The sequence below is a fragment of the Jaculus jaculus genome, chromosome 4 (genome assembly GCF_020740685.1).
Source record: "Jaculus jaculus isolate mJacJac1 chromosome 4, mJacJac1.mat.Y.cur, whole genome shotgun sequence".
Taxonomy (NCBI): Eukaryota; Metazoa; Chordata; class Mammalia; order Rodentia; family Dipodidae; genus Jaculus; species Jaculus jaculus.
In genome coordinates this window covers 68086066-68106593 of record NC_059105.1, presented here as the reverse complement: position 1 = coordinate 68106593, position 20528 = coordinate 68086066, and the positions used below count along the sequence as shown (strand labels likewise).

The 20528-nt window shown below is 43.5% G+C and overlaps 1 protein-coding gene across 2 annotated transcripts in view; it reads right to left on the bottom strand.

The window, feature by feature from the left end:
* Tlk1 (tousled like kinase 1) overlaps positions 1-8283 on the bottom strand; it is a 180307-nt gene extending 172024 nt beyond the window's left edge. The window contains exon 1 of one of the 2 annotated variants that reach the window (XM_004660356.2): positions 8074-8283. In XM_004660356.2, the coding sequence (XP_004660413.1) occupies positions 8074-8212 (139 nt within the window). In that variant the 5' untranslated portion in view covers positions 8213-8283. Of the gene's footprint in view, positions 1-7281; positions 7301-8073 lie in introns of those variants that run through there. The other variant, XM_045146895.1, reaches the window with a different exon arrangement.
* Positions 8284-20528: the final 12245 nt, after the last annotated feature.

Genomic DNA, 20528 nt, shown 5'->3' with positions numbered 1-20528 from the left:
ATTGCCATTTCTACAATACCACCTAGCATAGCATACTCCCTACTACCTCATAAACTTAAAATATTAAACACTAATTAGTAATAACCCTGCCCACCTCTTTGAACTCTCATCCGTCATCCTCTAGCCTTAACCTTCCAAGTGCTTTATACCCTCAAACTAATGATCCTCCTGCCTCAGCCTCCCAAATACTGGAATTAACGTGTGCACCACTACAGCCATATCCTCATAAGAATTTCTGAGCTAGGGCTGGAGAGATGGCTTAGCAGTTAAGCGTTTGCCTGTGAAGCCTAAGAACCATGGTTCAAGGCTCAATTCCCCAGGACCCACGTTAGCCAGATGCACAAGGGGGCACACGTGTCTGGAGTTCGTTTGCAGTGGCTGGAGGCCCTGGCGTGCCCATCCTCTCTGTCTTTATTTGCCTCTTTCTCTCTCTGTCACTCTCAAAAAATAAATAAAAATGAACAAAAAAAAATTTTTAAAAAAAAAGAATTTCTGAGCTGACAAAGATATACTTCTCAGTATATACCTAACTCCAGTATATTCTCAACTCCCAATAGCACATTCTCTCTCTCTTGCATGCACATGTGCTGACTCTCTCCTATTTTGAAAGAAGGTGCAAAGTGTAACAGAAAAAACCACAAACCTAAATGTCAGAAAATTGAGTTTTATTCTATCTTGCAGTAAAAGCCTAGGCAAGTTATCTATGTTTTCTCATCTGCAAAATAGGTTTGTAAGACTATTCACTATACCTCCCAGTCTATAATGCCCACTTTATAAAACTGAGACAGAGATAAAAAAAAAAAATCTCAAAAAAAAAAATCTTAAAAGAGGGCTGGAGTGATGGCTTAGAAGACACTTGCCTGCAGAGCCTAAGGACCTATATTCAATGCTGCAGGTCCTACATAAGGCAGACATACAAGGTGACACAGCATGTAATACTACACATGCGCACAAGGTGGCGCATGCACCTGGAGTTCAATTAACAATGGCTGGAGGCCCTAACACAGGAATTCTCTCTCCCTGTCTCATAAAAAAATGGGGGGGGGGGGTTGCTGGAGAAATGGCTCAGCAGTTAGAGGTGCTTGCTTACACCTGACAGCCCAAATTCTCTTCCTCAGTGCCCACATAAAGCCAGATGCACAAAGCAGTGAAAGCATCTGGAATTCATTTGCATTAGCCAGAAGCCCTGATGTGCCCATTCTCTCACATTCTCTCTCTCTCTCCCTCTGCTTGCAAGTAAATAATTTAAAACATTGCAGGGTGTGGTGCCTCACGCCTTTAATCCCAGCTTTAGGGAGGCAGAGGTAGGAGAATCTGTGAGTTCAAGGCCACTACAGAGTAAATTCCAGGTTAGCCTGGCCTAGAGCAAGTCCCTCCCTCGGTAAACAAAATATTAAAAAAAAAAAAAACTTGGACTGGAGAGATGGCTTAACCAGTAAGGCTCTTGCCCATGTTCCACTCTCCAGATCCCACGTTAGCCAGACAAAAAAAGGTGAGGCAAACTCAAAATTTCACATGCCCACTAGGTAGCGCAAGCATCCGGAGTTCAATTGCAGTGGCTCTGGCCCTGGTACACCAATTGTCTGTCTGTCTTTCTTTCTTTCTCTCTCTCCCTCTCTCTCTGTCTCTCTCTCCCTCTCTCTTCCTTGTGCACTCATGCACTTGCTCGAACATTTAAAAAGAAAAAAAAGGTAAGCCAGGTGTGGTGGTACACGCCTTTAATCCCAGCACTTGGGAGGCAGAGGTAGGAGGATTGCCATGAGTTTGAGGCCACCTTGAGACTCCATAGTGAATTCCAGGTCAGCCTGGGCTAGAGTGAGACCCTCCCTCAAAAAAAAAAAAAAAAAAAAAAAACTAGCCCAAGGTCACATAGCTAATTATACTACACAGCTTTTCCTATTTTATAATACTATCCCTTCCAAGTTGTATGAAATGATATACCCTTGTAATACCAGTACTTGGGAGGCTGAGGCAAGAGGAATGCTCAAAGTTCAAGGCTAGCCTGAGCTACCTAGTAAGTTCAAGGCTAGCCTAGGAAGCAAAGTGTGACCTGGTCTCAAAAAATAAGAGCTACATATGGTGGTACATGCCAGGAATCCTAGCACTTAGAAGGTAAAGGAAGGAGGATCAGAAGTTCAATGTTACCCTCAACTATATAGCTAGCTCAAGACCAACTTGGGCTATATGCAACCCTGTCTCAAAAAACAGCCAGGCATGGTGGCACATGTCTTTAATCCCAGTGCTTGGCAGACAGAGGTAAGAGAATCACTGTGAGTTCAAGTTCACCCTGAGACTGCACAGTGAATACAAAGGCAGGCTGGGGTAGAGTGAGACCCTACCTCAAAAAAAAAAAAAATTAGGAATTTGAACAAATTATTAGCTAAATAACATTCCTATTGCTCATCTACACAAAAGGAGCTTTAAGGGTCAGATAGACAGCTTAGCAGTTAAGGCACTTGCCTGCAAAGCCAAAGGACCCAGGCTTGATCCCCCAGTACCCACATAAAGCCAGATGCACAAGGAAAGTACATGTGTCTGGAGTTCGTCTACAGTGGCTAAAGGCCCTGTTCTCTCCCTCTCTCCCTCCCCATCTCACTCCCTCTCTATGCTTCTGTTTCTCTCATAAATAAATACATTTTTAAAAATATTTTATTTTTATTTATTTACTTGACAGAGAGAGAGGGAGAAAGAGAAAGACAGAGAATGGGCACACCAGGGCCTCCAGCCACTGCAAACGAACTCCAGACACATGCGCCCCCTTGTGCATCTGGCTAACGTGGGTCTTGGGGAATCAAACCAGGGTCCTTAGGCTTTGCAGGCAAACACCTTAACCACGAAGCCATCCCTCCAGCCCAATAAATTAATAAATAATTTTTTAAAAGGATCTTTAGCCAAAGGTACAAGCATATGAAGTTTGAAGATGTCATTACCTTTACGAAACTGCCCTAAGAAAATTAGATTTTATGCCTAACTTTCCACAACCTAGAAATTCAACTCTGAGATTATGATCCACATAAAATTAAAATATGATCTGTTACAAGGATAAGTATAAAAGTACAACTCTCAGAATAAAAACTTAAAGTTCTACATTTTATTTTACATCCAGGTTATATTTAATTTGCATTTTTAAATTCAAGAGAGATCAATTTAAACATTTTCCCTTCACATTTCCTCTTTTCTGACTACAGCCTTAAAAACATTAAAACAGTTTAAGCATATTACTTCTAAAATCATAAAAGCAATTACAAATAAAAGACTAGATTATATTGACAATTTCTTTCAAAATTGAAAACCAGCCCCCAACAGTATTCTAAAATCCCATGCTCAGTATATTACATCTGTACTAAACTGCACCATAAACAGAACTTGGTTCCCTAAAATGTCTTCAAAGCTTATTATATTTCACAGGGAATTTAGCAACATTTCAGTAAGACTGATCTTGTTGACTCCAGAAAATCCTCAGAAGAAAAGCACAATAAAAATGCAGAATAGTAATAAAGTCAACAATAGTTTCATATTACTGACTTGAGAGACTATCCAAAGACATTAATGGATATATAAGTACAATTTAACTATATTTTGGGAATTTTGTAGAATATATAATACTTAGATTTTTTAAATTAGAAGGGATCTTAACTTGCTAAATCCAATAGCACTCAATATAAGAATCTGCTCAATTTATTTCCACATTACCCCCCCCCCAATGTCCCTGTAGTCTGCTTTAAATACTTACAGCTAAATAAGTCTTTCCATTGTTGGACAAATCTAACAGCTATGCAGTTCTTATGCTCTTGTTAAAAAATAACACCAAAGTCAATCTACATCTTTGTAATTCACCTACCCGTCTGCTTCATGAACTAGAAAAATGAATCTATTTCTTTCTTCTAATGTTTCTGAAATCTGAAGACATGTCTTCCCTACCTTTCATCTCTTCACAAGGCTAAATTTCCTGTGGACCTTGGAGATACTTTTTGGAGTACTTCCACAATGGAGGTAACCTTTTTTTTTTTTTAATTAATTTGAGAGAGAGAGAGAATAGGCGCACCAGGGCCTCCAGCCACTGCAAACAAATTCCAAATGTGTGCGCCCCCTTACACATCTGGCTTATGTGGGTACTGGGGAGTAGAACCTAGGTCCTTTGGCTTTGTAGATAAGTGCCTTATCAGCTAAGCCATCTCTCCAGCCCACAGAGTGCTAGAGTCAGGCGTGGTGGCACGCCTTTAATCTCAGCACTTGGGAGGCAGAGGTAGGAGTATCCCCATGAGTTCAAGGCCACCCTGAGACTACCAAAGGAATTCCAAGTCAGCCTAAACTACAGCAAGACCCTACCTCAAAAAAAAAAAAAAAAAAAAAGTAAAAGAGGGCTGGAGAGATGGCTTAACGTTCAAGGTGCCTGCTTGCAAAGCAAAGCCAAAGGACCCAGGATGGACTTCCCAGGCCCCAGTACACTATATAAACAAGGTGGCACACGCATCTGGAGTTCATCTACAATGGCAAGAAGTCCTGGTGCGCCCATTATCTATCTCTATCTCTCTCTCCCTCCCCACAAATAAATAGTTAAAAAAGAAAACATGTTGTACATAGCCAATTACTTAATTCATAGCAATAATCCATAATACAAAAAAAAAAGAAAACACAACAAAAATATCTGCATATCTAGCTAATTAAGACACTAGATTCCTAACTTCAACAAAGCTGAACTGACGACCTTTATATGAAAACTTAATTGCTTAACCCTCTGCCCCCACCATCTTTTGATACCAGGATTTTAGGAAACAAAATGGAATGGGGGTGACAGATTCAGCTGCTTATTGCTGGGCACCCATGACAAAACTTCAAGACTGACAAAGAACAAGCTTTGGGGCCCAGAGGAAAGAAGGTAGTCCATGCTACACTTATTAAATTCCCAAGATCTAGTAGGTTCCCAAATATTCCTTAATATTTAAAGTTGTCTTTCATTCTAATAATCTATTAGACTAGGATAAGAAAGGAAGAGAGCCAAAATATACAGCATCAAAAATAATTGGGTTATATTCTTAGATTTGGGGGTTCAATGTGACAAAACTATTAGTAACCTTTACAGAAATTGATGGCATATTGGTTAACCATTTTCAAAGTTTAATTTACTTCAAAGAAGATCACCACAAGCATATTTATGTATGTACATTTACATCTCTTTGAAGTTTACATTTTTTTGGTACTATGTTAAACTGACTCCATTTTTCAAGAAGCAAAGTTTGTACTTTCCTTGATACATGTACTCAGTACTTTCAAGTTGGATTGATATTAACAGTTCTTACCAGTGGTCACCTGAGTCAAAAGCTCTCCAACTTCATCAATTTATGTAACATATTAACATATGCACCTTAAAAAAGGTGCTAATGCTTGTTAAAATAAAAACTGAGGTCCCAGAGCTGGAGAGATGGCTTGGTGGTTAAGGTGCTTGCCAGCAAAGCCAAAGGAACCAGGTTCAATTCCCCAGGACCCACATAACACCAGATGTACAAAGTGGCACATGCATCTGGAATTCATTTGCAGTGGCCAGAGGCCCTAGCGCACCCATTCTCTTTATCTACCTCTTTCTCTTTCTCCCTCAAGTAAATAAAATTTTAGAAAAAAAAAAAAAAATGAGGTCCCAACTCAATGAATATCATCTCCATCATGACACTTGGAGCTTCCTACACAGTTCCTGTTAACATTCGTGAAATCTAAGGATTCAGCTGCAAATCTCAAAATGAATAGAGAGGGGATTAACACAGTTTAAACTTACATGCCTCTTAATCAAACAGAAATATCCCACTGTGCCCTTACAATTATGGAGGGAGTAGCTCATAGGAAGAGCGCATGCCCAGTGCATAAGGTCGTGAGTTTGGTCCTCAGCACTAAAAACAAATACCTTTTATTTACAAAAAGAAAAAACATATTTTTAATTTTACTGTAAACTAAACTGCTGGGGGGGGGGAATCTTGTTATTTAGAAGTTTAGGCTAAATTACTCCAACCACTAAAAGTTTTCAAACATCCACAAAGTGCAGAATAGCTAATACAGATAAGAAACTTCAGCTAGTCTTGAAGATACCTCAGAAACTCAATCTAGAATGTGGCCCCCAAATTCACAAAGCCGGTAACAAATATCAACAGTTAAAAACAATTCAACTCAGAGCTCTCAGCATCTAGTTCAGGTCCTGGCTCATAGTAAAAGACCCACAAATACCTGAGAAATAAATGCAGAATGATAAAAAGGTATGGCACTTTAAAAAAAAAAAAAGATGATCCTTCTCAACTCACACTATCATTTGGCATCTTAATGAAACTACGGACAACAGTAGAAACATGCTAAAAGCAGCAAAATGCTTGCCCTACTTACAAAATAATTGTAAAACATTTGCTTAGAAATTCTCAAGCGCAAAAAGAAAAACTATCAGTTGTACTAAATTTGAGTCGTTCAATAAACAAGGTTTTATCTTCTAGTAATAAAAATTTCAGTGTCAGGGGTTGAGATGAAAGGGGAAAATGTCTGTCAATGTAGCCAGCATATTTAATGGATGCCATAAATCAAACCTTCCCATGAATGTTCTAGAGCATATTCATGCCAATCTTTGAGCCTATTGTCACTTTCACACATGCTCACAGGAACAAAATGACAAAGAATGCTATGCCTGAACCGCTGGATCAAGGCACAAAACACTTGATTAAAAATTGTCAAGGCTCTGAATAGTAAATATCGAAAGACATTTTCAAAATAAATTAATACTGCCTATCCCCACATTAATGGAAGCTCTAAATGTCTTTAAAAGATCCACTAGACTGCTGGACTTCTAAACGCTTTCTTCTTCTTTTAAAATATGCTTATATCTCCTTGTGTGAATAACTGGAGGCGAACAACCAACCCCTTAACCAATTGCTGACGAATACCGCTATGCACTTTCCAGACAAAAGAGCGTTAAAATAGATTCGATGCACATTTATTCTTCCCTGGTAAATGAGTGTTCTCCCAAAATCCCATTTTATGTCGTATACTTAAAGTTAAACAACAGCAAGTTAGAATTTTAGTTCAAAGCACTCCGGTGCCTTTACTAGCTATGGAACTGCTACATCTGGTGGCAGCACACTAGCATGCAAGAAGCCAGAAAACTTAGAAAACAATTGTAACCGATCCTGGTGCGTGTTTGCAGAAACCTTTACGCAGGTTATCTCCCACAAAAAAAAAAAATCAATCAATACCACCACCCCACCGCACTCCCCGCGCCTCAACCCCGTCAGGGAAAGACCGGGAGCCTACTTGCATTGGCGCAGATCACACCCAGACACGCAGGGGCCGATGCAGAAGGAGAGAAAGTTGCAACCATCTGGAGGGGCGGTTTTTAAAACAAGCCTGCCCACGAGTCCAGCCTGTCGTTTAGAATTGCTGCGGTGGGGGGGGGGGTGCGCACGCTGGGACTCAAAGTCCGGTCTGGGAGATCAGTCCGGTCCCCCCCCCCCGGCCAAGGGCAAGAGACGCCCCCACCCCCGACCCCACCCCAGCACACACCCACACTACTGGCAGCGAGGGGCATCCTGCGATCGGCGGGGGAGCCGGCCTTGCCAGCGCCGGGACCGCCTCTATGGGAGGAGTGCGCCGGGGGTGGGGGGGGGGAGAGAAGGGGAGGGGGCTCGAGGATGAAGGCGCGCTCCTCCAAGAGGGAAAAGCCCACCAGAGACCCGAGGCCAGGAGGTTAAGAGGACTGAGTGCAGTGGCAAATGGAGCAGAAAGGAGCTCGCGTCCAGGGCTGGGGGGGGGGGGTGGGGGGGAGGCTTCCCACCCTCGCACCGCGGGCTCCCGGGCAACCCCGGCCAGTATGGTGCGCCTCGCCCGGTGCCCATCAGCGCGCGCCCCTCGCCCGGCACCCCACGGGACCCCCCCACCACCACCGCTAACACACATCCAACCCCCAGTCCTCCAGTTCGCAGCCCCCCGGGGGGGAGGTGCGGGGTCGGGCACGGAGCGGCGGGGACCGCGGGCCGGCGGCGCGGGCGGAGAGGACAGAGAGAGAGAGGGAGGCCCGCGAGCCGGCGCGGGCGCCGCGGCGCTTACCTTCCCGGGGCCTCCCGGATGGCGGCGTGTGATTCAGCAGGGACCTGGCGGCCGCCGCCGAGCCCGGGGTTGGAGACGTGGAGAGCTGGGACCAAGATGGCGGCCCCTCCAAACTTCCACTGCTACTTTGGACACTCATCAAGCTACTTTCTGGGAAGCCGGCTCCCCCCCGGCGGCGACGGCGACGGCGGCGGCAACGGCACCGGCACCCGCCTCCGTCGTCATGGCGGGGGCCCGCGCGGAGGGCGAGCGGGAGCGCGAGGGCTTGGCGGCGGGGGTGGTGGGGAGGGGGGGGAGAGTCAAGGGGATGGGGGAGGAAGCCGAGCCGAGGGGCGGCGGGGAGGGGAGAGGTGAGGGAAGGAGAGGGGACGGGGAGGAGGAGGAGGGACGCGGGGAGCCGCGGCGGGGCGGCGCGGCGAGGCGTCGAGGGGGCGCCCGCCGAGGCCGGGGTCGGAGGAGTCGGAGCGCGGGCGGAGCGGCCGGCGAGACTTCCGCGGGCGGAACCTGCCGGCACCTCTGCAGTGCGTCGGCCCCCGGCGTCGCCCGGGTGGTGGCGGCGGTGGGTGGCGGCTGAGGCGGCGGGATAACCTCTGCATCAGTTACAGGCGGCGGCGGCGGCGGCGGCAGCAGCGTCACGCGCCGCCTGTGCAAACACTATCGCGAGGCTCCTGCGCCTCCGGTAGCGGCGGCGGCGGTGGCCGCAGGAGCAGGCGGAGGGGGGGGGGGCGGGGGAGGGCCCGGGGCGGGGAGGGAGAGGGGGGGCGCGAGGGACGACGGCGCGCGGCGGGGCGCGGGAGCCCCCGGGGTCGGCGGACTCGCGTGCGCGGGGCGGCCGGCCCGAGGGAGGGAAGCCGGGAGGTGCGTCCGCCCGGGCTCCGGCTCGGGGCTCCGCTGCCACCTGCCTCCCCCCCACACACACACCCACCCACATACACATACACTTCGCCCGCGGAAGCGCGCGCCGGGCTCCCGACCCACACCCAGCCTGGGAGACATACTGCTGCTCTCGCTGGAGTTCGATGTGGTCGTTGCTCAAAATGGAACTGAAAAGTTGAGAGTTGCTTCTTTTCTTGCCCCTTCTGCACTGAGCAAATAAATAAATAAAAACAGTAGACGCTTCCCAGTCTGCGGAATGGGAGTAATTACGGAATTTAAAAATGCTGAGAAAAAGCGGGAGAGTAAAAATTAAAATAAAACTTTATTTAAAAAAATATATTTAATAAAGGATTTGAGAAATAACTACTGGTGCTGTGAGACCATGTGCGTGGTATTAGCAGTTCTTTGTTTTAACAAGTAGAAAATCTGAAATGAAAAATTTGATTACTGAATTCATATTTTGACTAAAAAAAAAAGTAAGTGTTCCTCTTGTAGGAGAAGGTATGGTTTCTAGAAATTTCCACTTTGTTTCCAGTGCCACCGTTGAGTCCTGACTACGAAATTCCAAAACGAATTACAGCATTTGCTAAAATTTTATATATACAGTGTAGCTTTCTATACACCCACCGAAGTACACAAACCAGCGATTGGCCATCTTGTACATAAAAGAACAGTCTAATAGTCCAGGAAAAATACAAGGCTATAGCTCTCCTTAAACAACCAAATTTAATAGAACACTAAAAAGATTATGATATAGAGCAACTGCACAGACACAAGGAAATAGCATGATTACCAAGGGGACAAAAATGTCGTTTCTATTTTTTATTTTTATGACTTAGCATTTCTCATAGTCATGTTTTCCTCAGATAAACTATCACAATAGAATAGCGCCTTGGTTGTCAGTTGTCTTCAGAAGTAATTTCAGTTTTCTTGTGCTCCAGATTCCTCCGTGAGTACTCAGTCACGGTCTGCTCTAGAAAATTAAGATGATTTTTACAAATTATTTATTGAGGTATAATTGACGTAAAATCTGCTGCACGTTTTTAACATCTGCACTGCAGTTTGCTATGTACATAGCTCTGAGACCACTTCTACAAAGTGGTGAATGTCTCTCTTGATCTCCAAAGCCTTTGCCCCCTTACTGGTTCCCCCCACTCCACCCTCACTCCCCTGGTGACCACAGATCTGCTTTCTGTTACTACAGAGTACCTAGCATCTTCTAGAACTTTAGATGAAGTGTACAATCTGGAGTCTCTCAGTCAACATAATATTCACGCACACAGTTGCATTTTGCAATAGTTGTTTTCTTTTTGTTGCTATGTAGTATCCCATCATATAAATATACCACACTTTGTTTATAACCACAACTGTTGATGGACATTTGCATTTTCCCCTTGTCTAGTGTAAATAACGCTTGTGTGACATTCATTTGTGGGGGCAGGATACCTGCCTTCTGTTCTCTTGGTTTCATACTTAGGACCTTATACCACAGGGCATGGCCTTAATAAGTGAAGATGTCGTTCCCCTACATAGATAAATGTTATCCCCAGTCTGTTTGCTTTACGTATTTTATATACTGTGGATCCAACCCAGAGCCTCATGCATGGTAGGCAAGCACACCTCAATCCCTCTTCCTTTTTTTTTTTTTTTTATTTATTGTTTTTGTTTTTCGAGGTAGGGTCTCACTCTAGCTCAGGCTGACCTGGAATCCACTGTGTAGTCTCAGGATGGCATCAACCTCATGGTGATCCTCCTACCTCTGCCTCCCGAGTGCTGGGATTAAACTCTTCCTTTACTTTTTAAACAGTGACTTAGTCTGCGAATGTATTAAAAAAGAGCATAGGACAAGAAGGAACTTAAGGGACCTCAGAATTAATATCAGCAAGTAACAATCTTTGTTTCAATTTCCCCATCTATGACAAGTTAGAATCACTGAGTGATTCCTAACAATTCTAGGACTTCAATGCACAATTCATTTTCTCTCAAGTATAGTAGCTAGGGCTGGAGAGATGGTTCAGCTTCTAAAGGCACTTGATTACAAAGTCTGATGGCCTGGGTTTGATTCTCCAATACCCACATAAAGCCAGATACACAAAGTGCATGTGTCTGGAGTTTGTTTGCAGGGCCAGAAGGCCCTGGTGCACCCATACACACACACACACACTCTCTCTCTCCCTCTCTCTCTCTCTCCCTCTCTCTCTCTCCCTCCCTCCCTCTCTCTCTTTCTCTATCTCTCTCTCTCTCTCTCTCTCCCTCCCTCCCTCCTCTTTCTTTCTCTCTCTCTCTCTCTCTCTGTTTTTCTTTTTCTTTCTCAAAAATATTTTTTTAGTTCTGGAGAGATGGCTTAGTGGTTAAGGCGCTTGCCTACAAAGTCAAAGGACCTCAGTTTGATTCCCCAGGACCCACATAAGCCAGATGCACAAGGTGGCACATGTATCTAGAGTTCCTTTGCAGTGGCTGGAGGCCATAGTGCACCCATTCTTTCTCTCTCTCTCTCTCTCTCTGTCTCTCTCTCTGTCTCTCTCTCTCTCTCTCTCTCTCTCTCTCTTGCACTCTCAAATAAATAAATAAATAATTTTATTTTATTTTTTTTAATTCTTTTAGTGCTGGAGAAATGGCTTAGCTGTTAAGGCATTTGCCTGCAAAACCAAAGGACCCTGGTTCAATTCTCCAGGACCCATGTTAGCCGGATGCACAAGTGGGCGCACCCGTCTGGCGTTTGTTTGCAGTGACTGGAGGCCCTGGTGTGTCCATTCTTTCTTCTCTGTCAAATAAACAAATGAAAATTATATATTTTATATATATTATATATTTTTTTAGCCAGGTGTGGTGCCTTTAATCCCAACACTCAGGAGGCAGTGGTAACAAGCAGTGAGTTTGAGGCCACCCTGAGACTACATAGTGAATTCCAGGTCATCCTCAGCTAGAGTGAGACCCTGCCTCAAAAAAAAGAAAAGTAAATAAAGTCCAACTCAACCAGGTTCAAACCTGTAATCCCAGCATTTAAGAGGCTGAGACAGGAGGTTTGCTGTTTGTTCTGGGCCAATCTGAGCTACAGAAGTAGACTTTGTCTTAAGATAAGAAGGAAGGATGGCCAAGAAGGTAGAAGACAAAGAGGAAGGGAGGGAGAAAGAGCCCAACCAGAGGTTTGATGATACTGGTTATCTTCCTCCCAACATTATCCAGAGCTATCAGTTTCCTTTCTGCCTCCCTATGCTGACTGCTTTTCTTTTAAGTGGTAACTAAAGGAACACAGTGCGTACATAATCAAGTTCCTTTAGTAATATTCTGCTTGTGAGTGTTGCCTAAAAAGGATACTTGCTTTCTTTGTAGCTTACAATCAAGATAGCACTCACTGACTTATAAAGAGGTCTCTCCCAGCAATAAGGAGCTCATCAAACAAACAGCTTTTTTAACTGTTTATGCTTCCCTTTCGTTTTATTTTATTTTTGAAGAAGGTTTCACTCTAGCCTAGGCTGACCTGGAACTCATTCTGTAGCCCATGCTGGCCTTGAACTCATGGTGATCTTCCTACTTCAGTCTCCCCATTGCCAGGATTAAGAGCATGAGCCAGCATGTATCAGGCTTAAATTTGTGTGTGTGTGTGTGTGTAATATATACATATACATACATATATATACATATATATATATATGTATATATATGTATGTATGTATGTATGTATGTATGTATGTAAGTAAGTAAGTAATTACTGGAGATAGAACTCAGGTCCTCTTGCTTGTGAGACAAGCACTTTACCAACTGAACCCAAGCTTAACTTTTGTTTTGTTCTTTTGAGGTGGGGCCTCACTCTAGTCCACAGTGACCTGGAATTCACTGTGTAATCTCAAGGTGGCCTTGAACTCACGGTGATCCTCCTATCTGTGCCTCCCAAGTGCTGGTATTGAAGACGTGTGCCACCACGCCCAGCTCAACCTTTTAAACTGAGCTTAAACATGGAACACCATAGGTCATCTAAACTCACGTTTTCAAGAAATACCAAAGAAGGGCTGGAGAGATGGCTCAGCAGTTGAGGCACTTGCTTGCAAAGACTAAAGGCCTGACTTTGATTCCCCAGTACCCATGTAAAGCCAGATACAGAGTGGCACATGCATCTGGAATTCATTTGTAGCAGAAGGAGGTTTGGGTGTCTCTGTTTTTCTGTTTCTCTCTCTCCTTGCAAGTAAGTAAATAAAAATATTGTTTAAAAGTACCAAAGAAGGGGCTAGAGAGATTGTTTAGTGGCTAAGGTGCTTGCCTGCAAAGCCTAAGGACCCAGGTTTGATTCCCAGTACCCACATAAGACAGATGCACAAAGTGGCACATACTCTGGAGTTAGTTTGCAGAGGCTAGAGGCCCTGGCACACACCTTTGCTCTCTATCTGTGCCTCTCTGTCTCTCTCTCTTAAATAAATAAAAATTTGGAGCTGGAGGGATGGCTTAGCAGTTAAGGTGTTTGCCTACAAAGCCAAAGGACCCAGGTTGGATTCTCCAGGACCCATGTTAGCCAGATGAACAAGGGGCCGTATGCATCTGGAGTTCATCTGCAGTGGCTGGAGGCCCTGGTGTGACCATTCTTTCTCTCTCTCTTTCTCTCTCTCTCTCTCTCTCTCTCTCTCTCTCTCTCTCCCTCCTCCTTCCTCTTTCCCTGTCAAATAAATAAATAAAAATAAAATATTAAAAATAAATAAATGAATAAAATTGGGCTGGAGAGATGGCTTAGTGGTTAAAGCACTTGCCTAGAAGCCTAAGGAACCAGGTTTGATTCCCCAGGACCCACGTAAGCCAGATGCACAAGGTGGTACATACATCTGGAGTTCATTTACAGTGGTCAAAGGCCCTGCTGCACCCACTTTCCCTCTACTTGCCTCTCCCTCTCACTCTCAAACATATGAATAAATAAATAAATAATTTTTTTAAATATTAAAAATTCTTTTTAAAAAAGCACCAAAGAAGATTGATAAAATAGCCATACTCAGGCATTGTAGCAATAACTGGTTAGAATCCCAATTTATAAGTATATAAAAAAAGACTAAATGGGGCTGGAGAGATGGCTTAGTGGTTAAGCGCTTGCCTGTGAAGCCTAAGGACCCCGGTTCGAGGCTCGGTTCCCCAGTTCCCACGTTAGCCAGATGCACAAGGGGGCGCACGCGTCTGGAGTTTGTTTGCAGAGGCTGGAAGCCCTGGCGCGCCCATTTTCTCTCTCCCTCTATCTGTCTTTCTCTCTATGTCTGTCGCTCTCAAATAAATAAATAAAAAATTAAAAAAAAAAAACAGCACAAAAGGGGGCTGGAGAGATGGCTTAGCGGTTAAGCGCTTGCCTGTGAAGCCTAAGGACCCCGGTTGGAGGCTCGGTTCCCCAGGTCCCACGTTAGCCAGATGCACAAGGGGGCGCACGCGTCTGGAGTTTGTTTGCAGAGGCTGGAAGCCCTGGCGCGCCCATTCTCTCTATCTCCCTCTATCTGTCTTTCTCTCTGTGTCTGTTGCTCTCAAATAAATAAATAAAAATTAAAAAAAAAAAAAAAAGACTAAATGGATGCACCTAAAAAGTTACTAAGAACTATCTCTAGGTTAAAGATCACATTACTATTTCTTCCTCTACGTTTGTCCAAATTCTGTATAATAAATTGTATTTTTCTTATATTCAGAAAAAGTTCAATAAACTTTTTAATTTATGCATAAGGGGGTTTTAGACAAAAATCATGTAAATAGGTAATTTTATAAGCTGTACATGGTAACACACACTCCCAGCTCCTTGGGGGGCTAGAGCAGGAGGATCAGCTAGCTGGGGCTATATAGCAAGAATCTGTCTTAAGCCAGGCGTGGTAGCGCACGCCTTTAATCCCAGCACTCGGGAGGCAGAGGTAGGAGGATCGCCGTGAGTTCGAGGCCACCCTGAGATCACAGAGTGATTTCCAGGTCAGCCTGACCTAGAGTGAGACCCTACCTCGAAAAAGCAAAAAAAAAAGGTTCTGTCTTAAAAATGTGTACATACTTCGTTAAAAATGATTACACCAAGTAAATGAAAACTTACAGACAGATGAGGTGTGTCCTTTGTAAGTATCCCTCCCCATCCTGTGTGGTACTGGAGCCAGTCTAACCACCCTGAGGATGGACTGTGTGTCTCACTTCCCAACTCAGTGTTCAGGGATGCCACAACTGTAGCTTAAAATAAACTGCAGTGGGAAATTTCCACCTCCAAAATGAGCAAAAGCTACAAACCAGTGTCTTCTCTCCATCAGAGCTAGTTATTAAGCATCCACCAGGAGACTACAGTTCCCATAGCACATTTATCACTGTCCTCTGTCTTCATTCCCTCACCGTGCTTAAAACCTAAGGAGGGCAAGGACCCTGGTCTATCATGCTTATCACTGTGTTTCCAATATCTAGCACCTGCTGGCATTCAGTTGGTGATACTCATTTGTTGAGGCTATCTATTTACACACAACTGGTTCCCAAGCCCTGGAGACCCTTAAACCAACCACATAAACATCTGGGTCAGCCATCTACTAGTGGAGAGAAGGGCCAAACACCCCACACTCCCTCTCACTCACCCTTCATTGGTTAATGTTGGCAGTTTGGTAAAGGTTACTGACCTTTTAGGATTGCCAGACAAAATGCAAATTTTGCATGTGTCTATCAACTTACACTAAGAATTATTTGTTGTTCATTTTATATTCCAATTTAACAGAGCATCCTGTGCTTTGATTTGCTAAATCTGGCACATACTAGTCCTTTTGAATTAAGCGAAAATAGTTCATAAGGGCTGGAGGGATGGCTTAGCAGTTAAGGTACTTGCCTGCAAAGCCAAAGGACCCAGGTTCGATTCCCCAGGACCCACATAAGCCAGATGCATGAGGTGGTGGTGCATGCATCTGGAGTTTGTTTGCAGTGGCTGGAGGCCCTGGTGTGCCCATTCTCTCCATCTCTCACTCTCTCTGTCTTCAGTAAAGAAATAAATAAATAAAAATTTTTAAAATAAAAATAAATAAAATATTTTAAAATGTAGCTCATAAGGCAGTAGTACCCAATGAAATTGAAGATACTATGACTTGGCACTTCTACTCAAAAGTACAGATAGTACAGGAATTCTCGTTCATGTGCACCAGAAGATAAGAACAAAAATGTGCAGAGTGCCATTGTTTATAGTAGCTCCAAACTGGAAACCACCCAAATGTCCATCAATAAGAATATGGACAAGTAAACTAGACTACTGGATGGTCATGCAGAGGGAGAAGTACATAACAATCACCATGCTCACAAACAGAATGCTGATTAACATGAACAAGTTACTAAGAGAAGCTCAGAGGTCTTGGCTGAGACCCTATCATCCCAGGTACTTCGGACACTGAAGCAGAAGGATCTCTTGAGCCCAGGAGTTGGGGGCCAGCCTGAGCAACACAATAAGATCCCAGCTCAAGAAAGAAAAAGGAACAAAGAAAAAGAAAAGTTTCAGAAGGATGAAGCCAGTTTGATTCCATTTATATGATGTTCAAAAATGTTAAGAACTAGGGCTGGGGGCTGGAAAGATGGCTCAGCGGTTAAGCGCTTGCCTGTGAAGCCTAAGGACCCCAGTTCGAGGCTCAATTCCCCAGGACCCATGTTAGCCCGATGCACCAGCACTCAGGAGGCAGAGGTAGGAGGATCACTGTGAGTTCAAAGCAACCCTGAGACTACATAGTGAATTCCAGGTCAGCCTGGATTATAGTCAGACCCTACCTTGAAAAACCAAAACACACACAAAAAAATGTTACCTTCAAATGATACACACACACACACACACACTAATTATATCTGCTTTTGCATGTATGAATTATTACATAATAAATGTTAAGAAAATGGGAAGTTTCTGGACCTTCTTCCATATTAGCAGAATGAAGTTCAGCGTCAAACAGCCTCCTCAACCCAAGCTTCCCGCATATTTTGAAACCATAATTTGTCAAAGTTTATGCCTACAGATTGGAACTCTCGAGATGCTTGCCCTCCTGTTTCAGCATGCCAACTCAGCCTCAGCCACCATTTTTTTAAATTTATTTCTTTTCTTTTCTTTTTTTTTTATTTTTTAATTTTTTAATTTTTATTAACATTTTCCATGATTATAAAATATATCCCATGGTAATTCCCTCCCTCCCCACCCCCACACTTTCCCATTTGAAATTCCATTCTCCATCATATTACCTCCCCATTACAATCATTGTAATTACATATATACAATATCAACCTATTAAGTATCCTCCTCCCTTCCTTTCTCTACCCTTGATGTCTCCTTTTTACCTTACTGGCCTCTGCTACTAAGTATTTTCATTCTCACGCAGAAGCCCAGTCATCTGTAGCTAGGATCCACATATGAGAGAGAACATGTGGCGCTTGGCTTTCTGGGCCTGGGTTACCTCACTTGGTATAATACTTTCCAGGTCCATCCATTTTTCTGCAAATTTCATAACTTCAATTTTCTTTACCGCTGAGTAGAACTCCATTGTATAAATGTGCCACATCTTCATTATCCACTCATCTGTTGAGGGACATCTAGGCTGGTTCCATTTCCCAGCTATTATAAATTGAGCAGCAATAAACATGGTTGAGCATGTACTTCTAAGGAAATGAGATGAGTCCTTTGGATATATGCCTAGGAGTGCTATAGCTGGGTCATATGGTAGATCAATCTCTAGCTGGTTTTAGGAACCTCCACACTGTTTTCCACAATGGCTGGACCAGATTGCATTCCCACCAGCAGTGCAGAAGGGTTCCTTTTTTTCCACATCCCCGCCAACATTTATGATCATTTGTTTTCATGATGGTGGCCAATCTGACAGGAGTGAGATGGAATCTCAATGTAGTTTTAATCTGCATTTCCCTGATGACTAGTGACGTAGAACATTTTTTTAGATGCTTATATGCCATTCGTATTTCTTCCTTTGAGAACTCTCTATTTAGCTCCATAGCCCATTTTTTTTAACTTCTTTTATTTATTTATTTATTTGAGAGAGACAGACACACAGAGAGAAAGACAGATATAGGGAGAGAGAGAGAATGGGCGCGCCAGGGCTTCCAGCATCTGCAAACGAACTCCAGATGCGTGCGCCCCCTTGTGCATCTGGCTAACGTGGGACCTGAGGAACTGAGCCTCGAACCGGGGTCTTTAGGCTTCACAGGCAAGCGCTTAATTGCTAAGCCATCTCTCCAGCCCCATAGCCCATTTTTTGATTGGCTTGTTTGATTCCTTATTATTTAACTTTTTGAGTTCTTTGTATATCCTAGATATTAATCCTCTATCAGATATATAGCTGGTGAAGATTTTTTCCCATTCTGTAGGTTGCCTCTTTGCTTTTTTCACTGTGTCCTTTGCAGTGCAAAATCTTTGTAATTTCATGAGGTCCCAGTGATTAATCTGTGGTTTTATTGCCTGAGCAATTGGGGTTGTATTCAGAAAGTCTTTGCCAAGACCAATATGTTGCAGGGTTTCCCCTACTTTTTCCTCTAGCAGTTTCAGAGTTTCAGGTCTGATGTTAAGGTCTTTAGTCCATTTGGACTTAATTCTTGTGCATGGCGAGAGAGAAGAATCTATTTTCATCCTTCTGCAGATATATATCCAGTTTTCAAAACACCATTTGCTGAAGAGGCTGTCTCTTCTCCAATGAGTATTTTTGGCATTTTTATCGAATATCAGGTGGCTATAGCTACTTGGGCTTACATCTGGGTCCTCTATTCTGTTCCACTGATCTACATGTCTGTTTTTGTGCCAGTACCATTCAGCCACCTTTTTTTTAAAAAAAAAAAAAGTATTTTATTTATTTATTTACAAGCAAAGAGAGAAACAGAGAGTGAGAATGGGCATGCCAGGACCTCCAGTCACTTCAAATGAACTCCAGATGCATTTGCCACTTTGTGAATCTGTCAGCCATCTTTTTAATTAGATGTTCAGACAAGAGGCTCTATCACATTGTGCTCTGGAGCCATCATTTCAAATATGAATGCGATTGTTTTGCCTTCACTTTATAATTCACAAAGCCACTGCTTGAAGATCTTGGTTTCCAAATTCATGGGGAGATTGTTCCAGAATCTGTGCATGATATGCTGGGTTAAGGGCTAGGTGTGTAGTTATAGAACACTTGCCTTGCAAGCACAAGGCACCTGGGTTTAATCCCCAACATTGCCATATATAATATATAATAAATATATAAATGTAATCTATAAAGTATAATATACCACCCAAGTTGGGTTACACTTCCTCTAATCTCTCTAACAGTATACATGGTTTCCCATGTCAATCCACTGGAATGAGGAGAACTTTACTTCATACATAACCAAAACTGGAATTGTAAGATTCTCAAAATTAATTCGTTGTGCTTGAGGTTAAAAAAAAATTATAACCATAAAGTCATGACCAGCTTTAGAACAATAATATCCCCTTCCTCAAAGTGTACTAGAAACCATCCTCCAAGAAAATGGGTATTAGGGGTGTTTAGTATTCTTGTGAGTCACTAAGGACTCCACATACTCAGGCTGCAGGTCACTGAGAAATCCTGCTGGAGCGAGCTGAAAACTTGCTCTGTATAGACCAGCTGACAGAAAGCTGGGAAACACTACGCTTCATGCAGCTCCATGGGAGAGAGAGAATTCACCAGTGGAGATAAACAACAGTGGACACTGCAAGCCTTAAGTTTGGCCAGCCAGGTCAAATGAGCCAACTGGTGCAATAGTGGCATTCTGTTATGGGGGAAACCAACTGCCCTCTAATTGTACTGGAAGCCCACTCCATGGGAGGGAATACATGCCTGATACTAGAAACCTATGACAGGGGAAGTCATGCACCTTAGAGGTGTAATGTCTGCAGGTATCTGGCTAAATGTATATACTATGCTCACCAAACTGCCTGGTGAGCACTTTTCTTAATGTTCATACCAACCAAGCTACTCTCACTTTTGGTTAGAAAAGCTGCACTTTTCAGAGGGTGGTGACCTTGAGAATGACTCAGAAGGCACCATGGTGACAGAGGAGTGCTCACCACTAAAATATCTCTATCACTCCTTCCAAGGCTCAGGGTCCATTGCAGAAGAGGTGGCAGAAAGAATGTAAGACAGGACTAGGCAGAGAGAGAAAAGTATAAGCCAAAAGCCAAAAAGCCACATAGCACAGCACATTCAGGAACTCCAGCTAGGTACACTTTGCATATCTTTAGATTGAAATCTGAAACCCACCACCACACCTTAAAATCCACCCAGTGACACTGCCTCCAGCATAAGGTGGCTACAGATGCAAACTACAAACAAACAGCTGAATATATTAGGGGCCATCTATTCTATTAAACCACCACACATGGCAATTGAAAATGGTTTATAACCTGTACATCCATCAGTTTGTTGTTTTATTTATTTTTTTTTTTGGTTTTTATTTTTTTTATTTTTTTGGTTTTTTTGAGGTAGGGTTTCACTCTAGCCCAGGCTGACGTGGAATTCACTACAGTCTCAGGGCGGCCTTGAACTCACAGAGATCCTCCTATCTCTGCCTCCCGAGGGCTGGGATTAAAAGTGTGCACCACCACGCCCTGCTTATCCATCAGTTTTTAAAACAGTTATGGA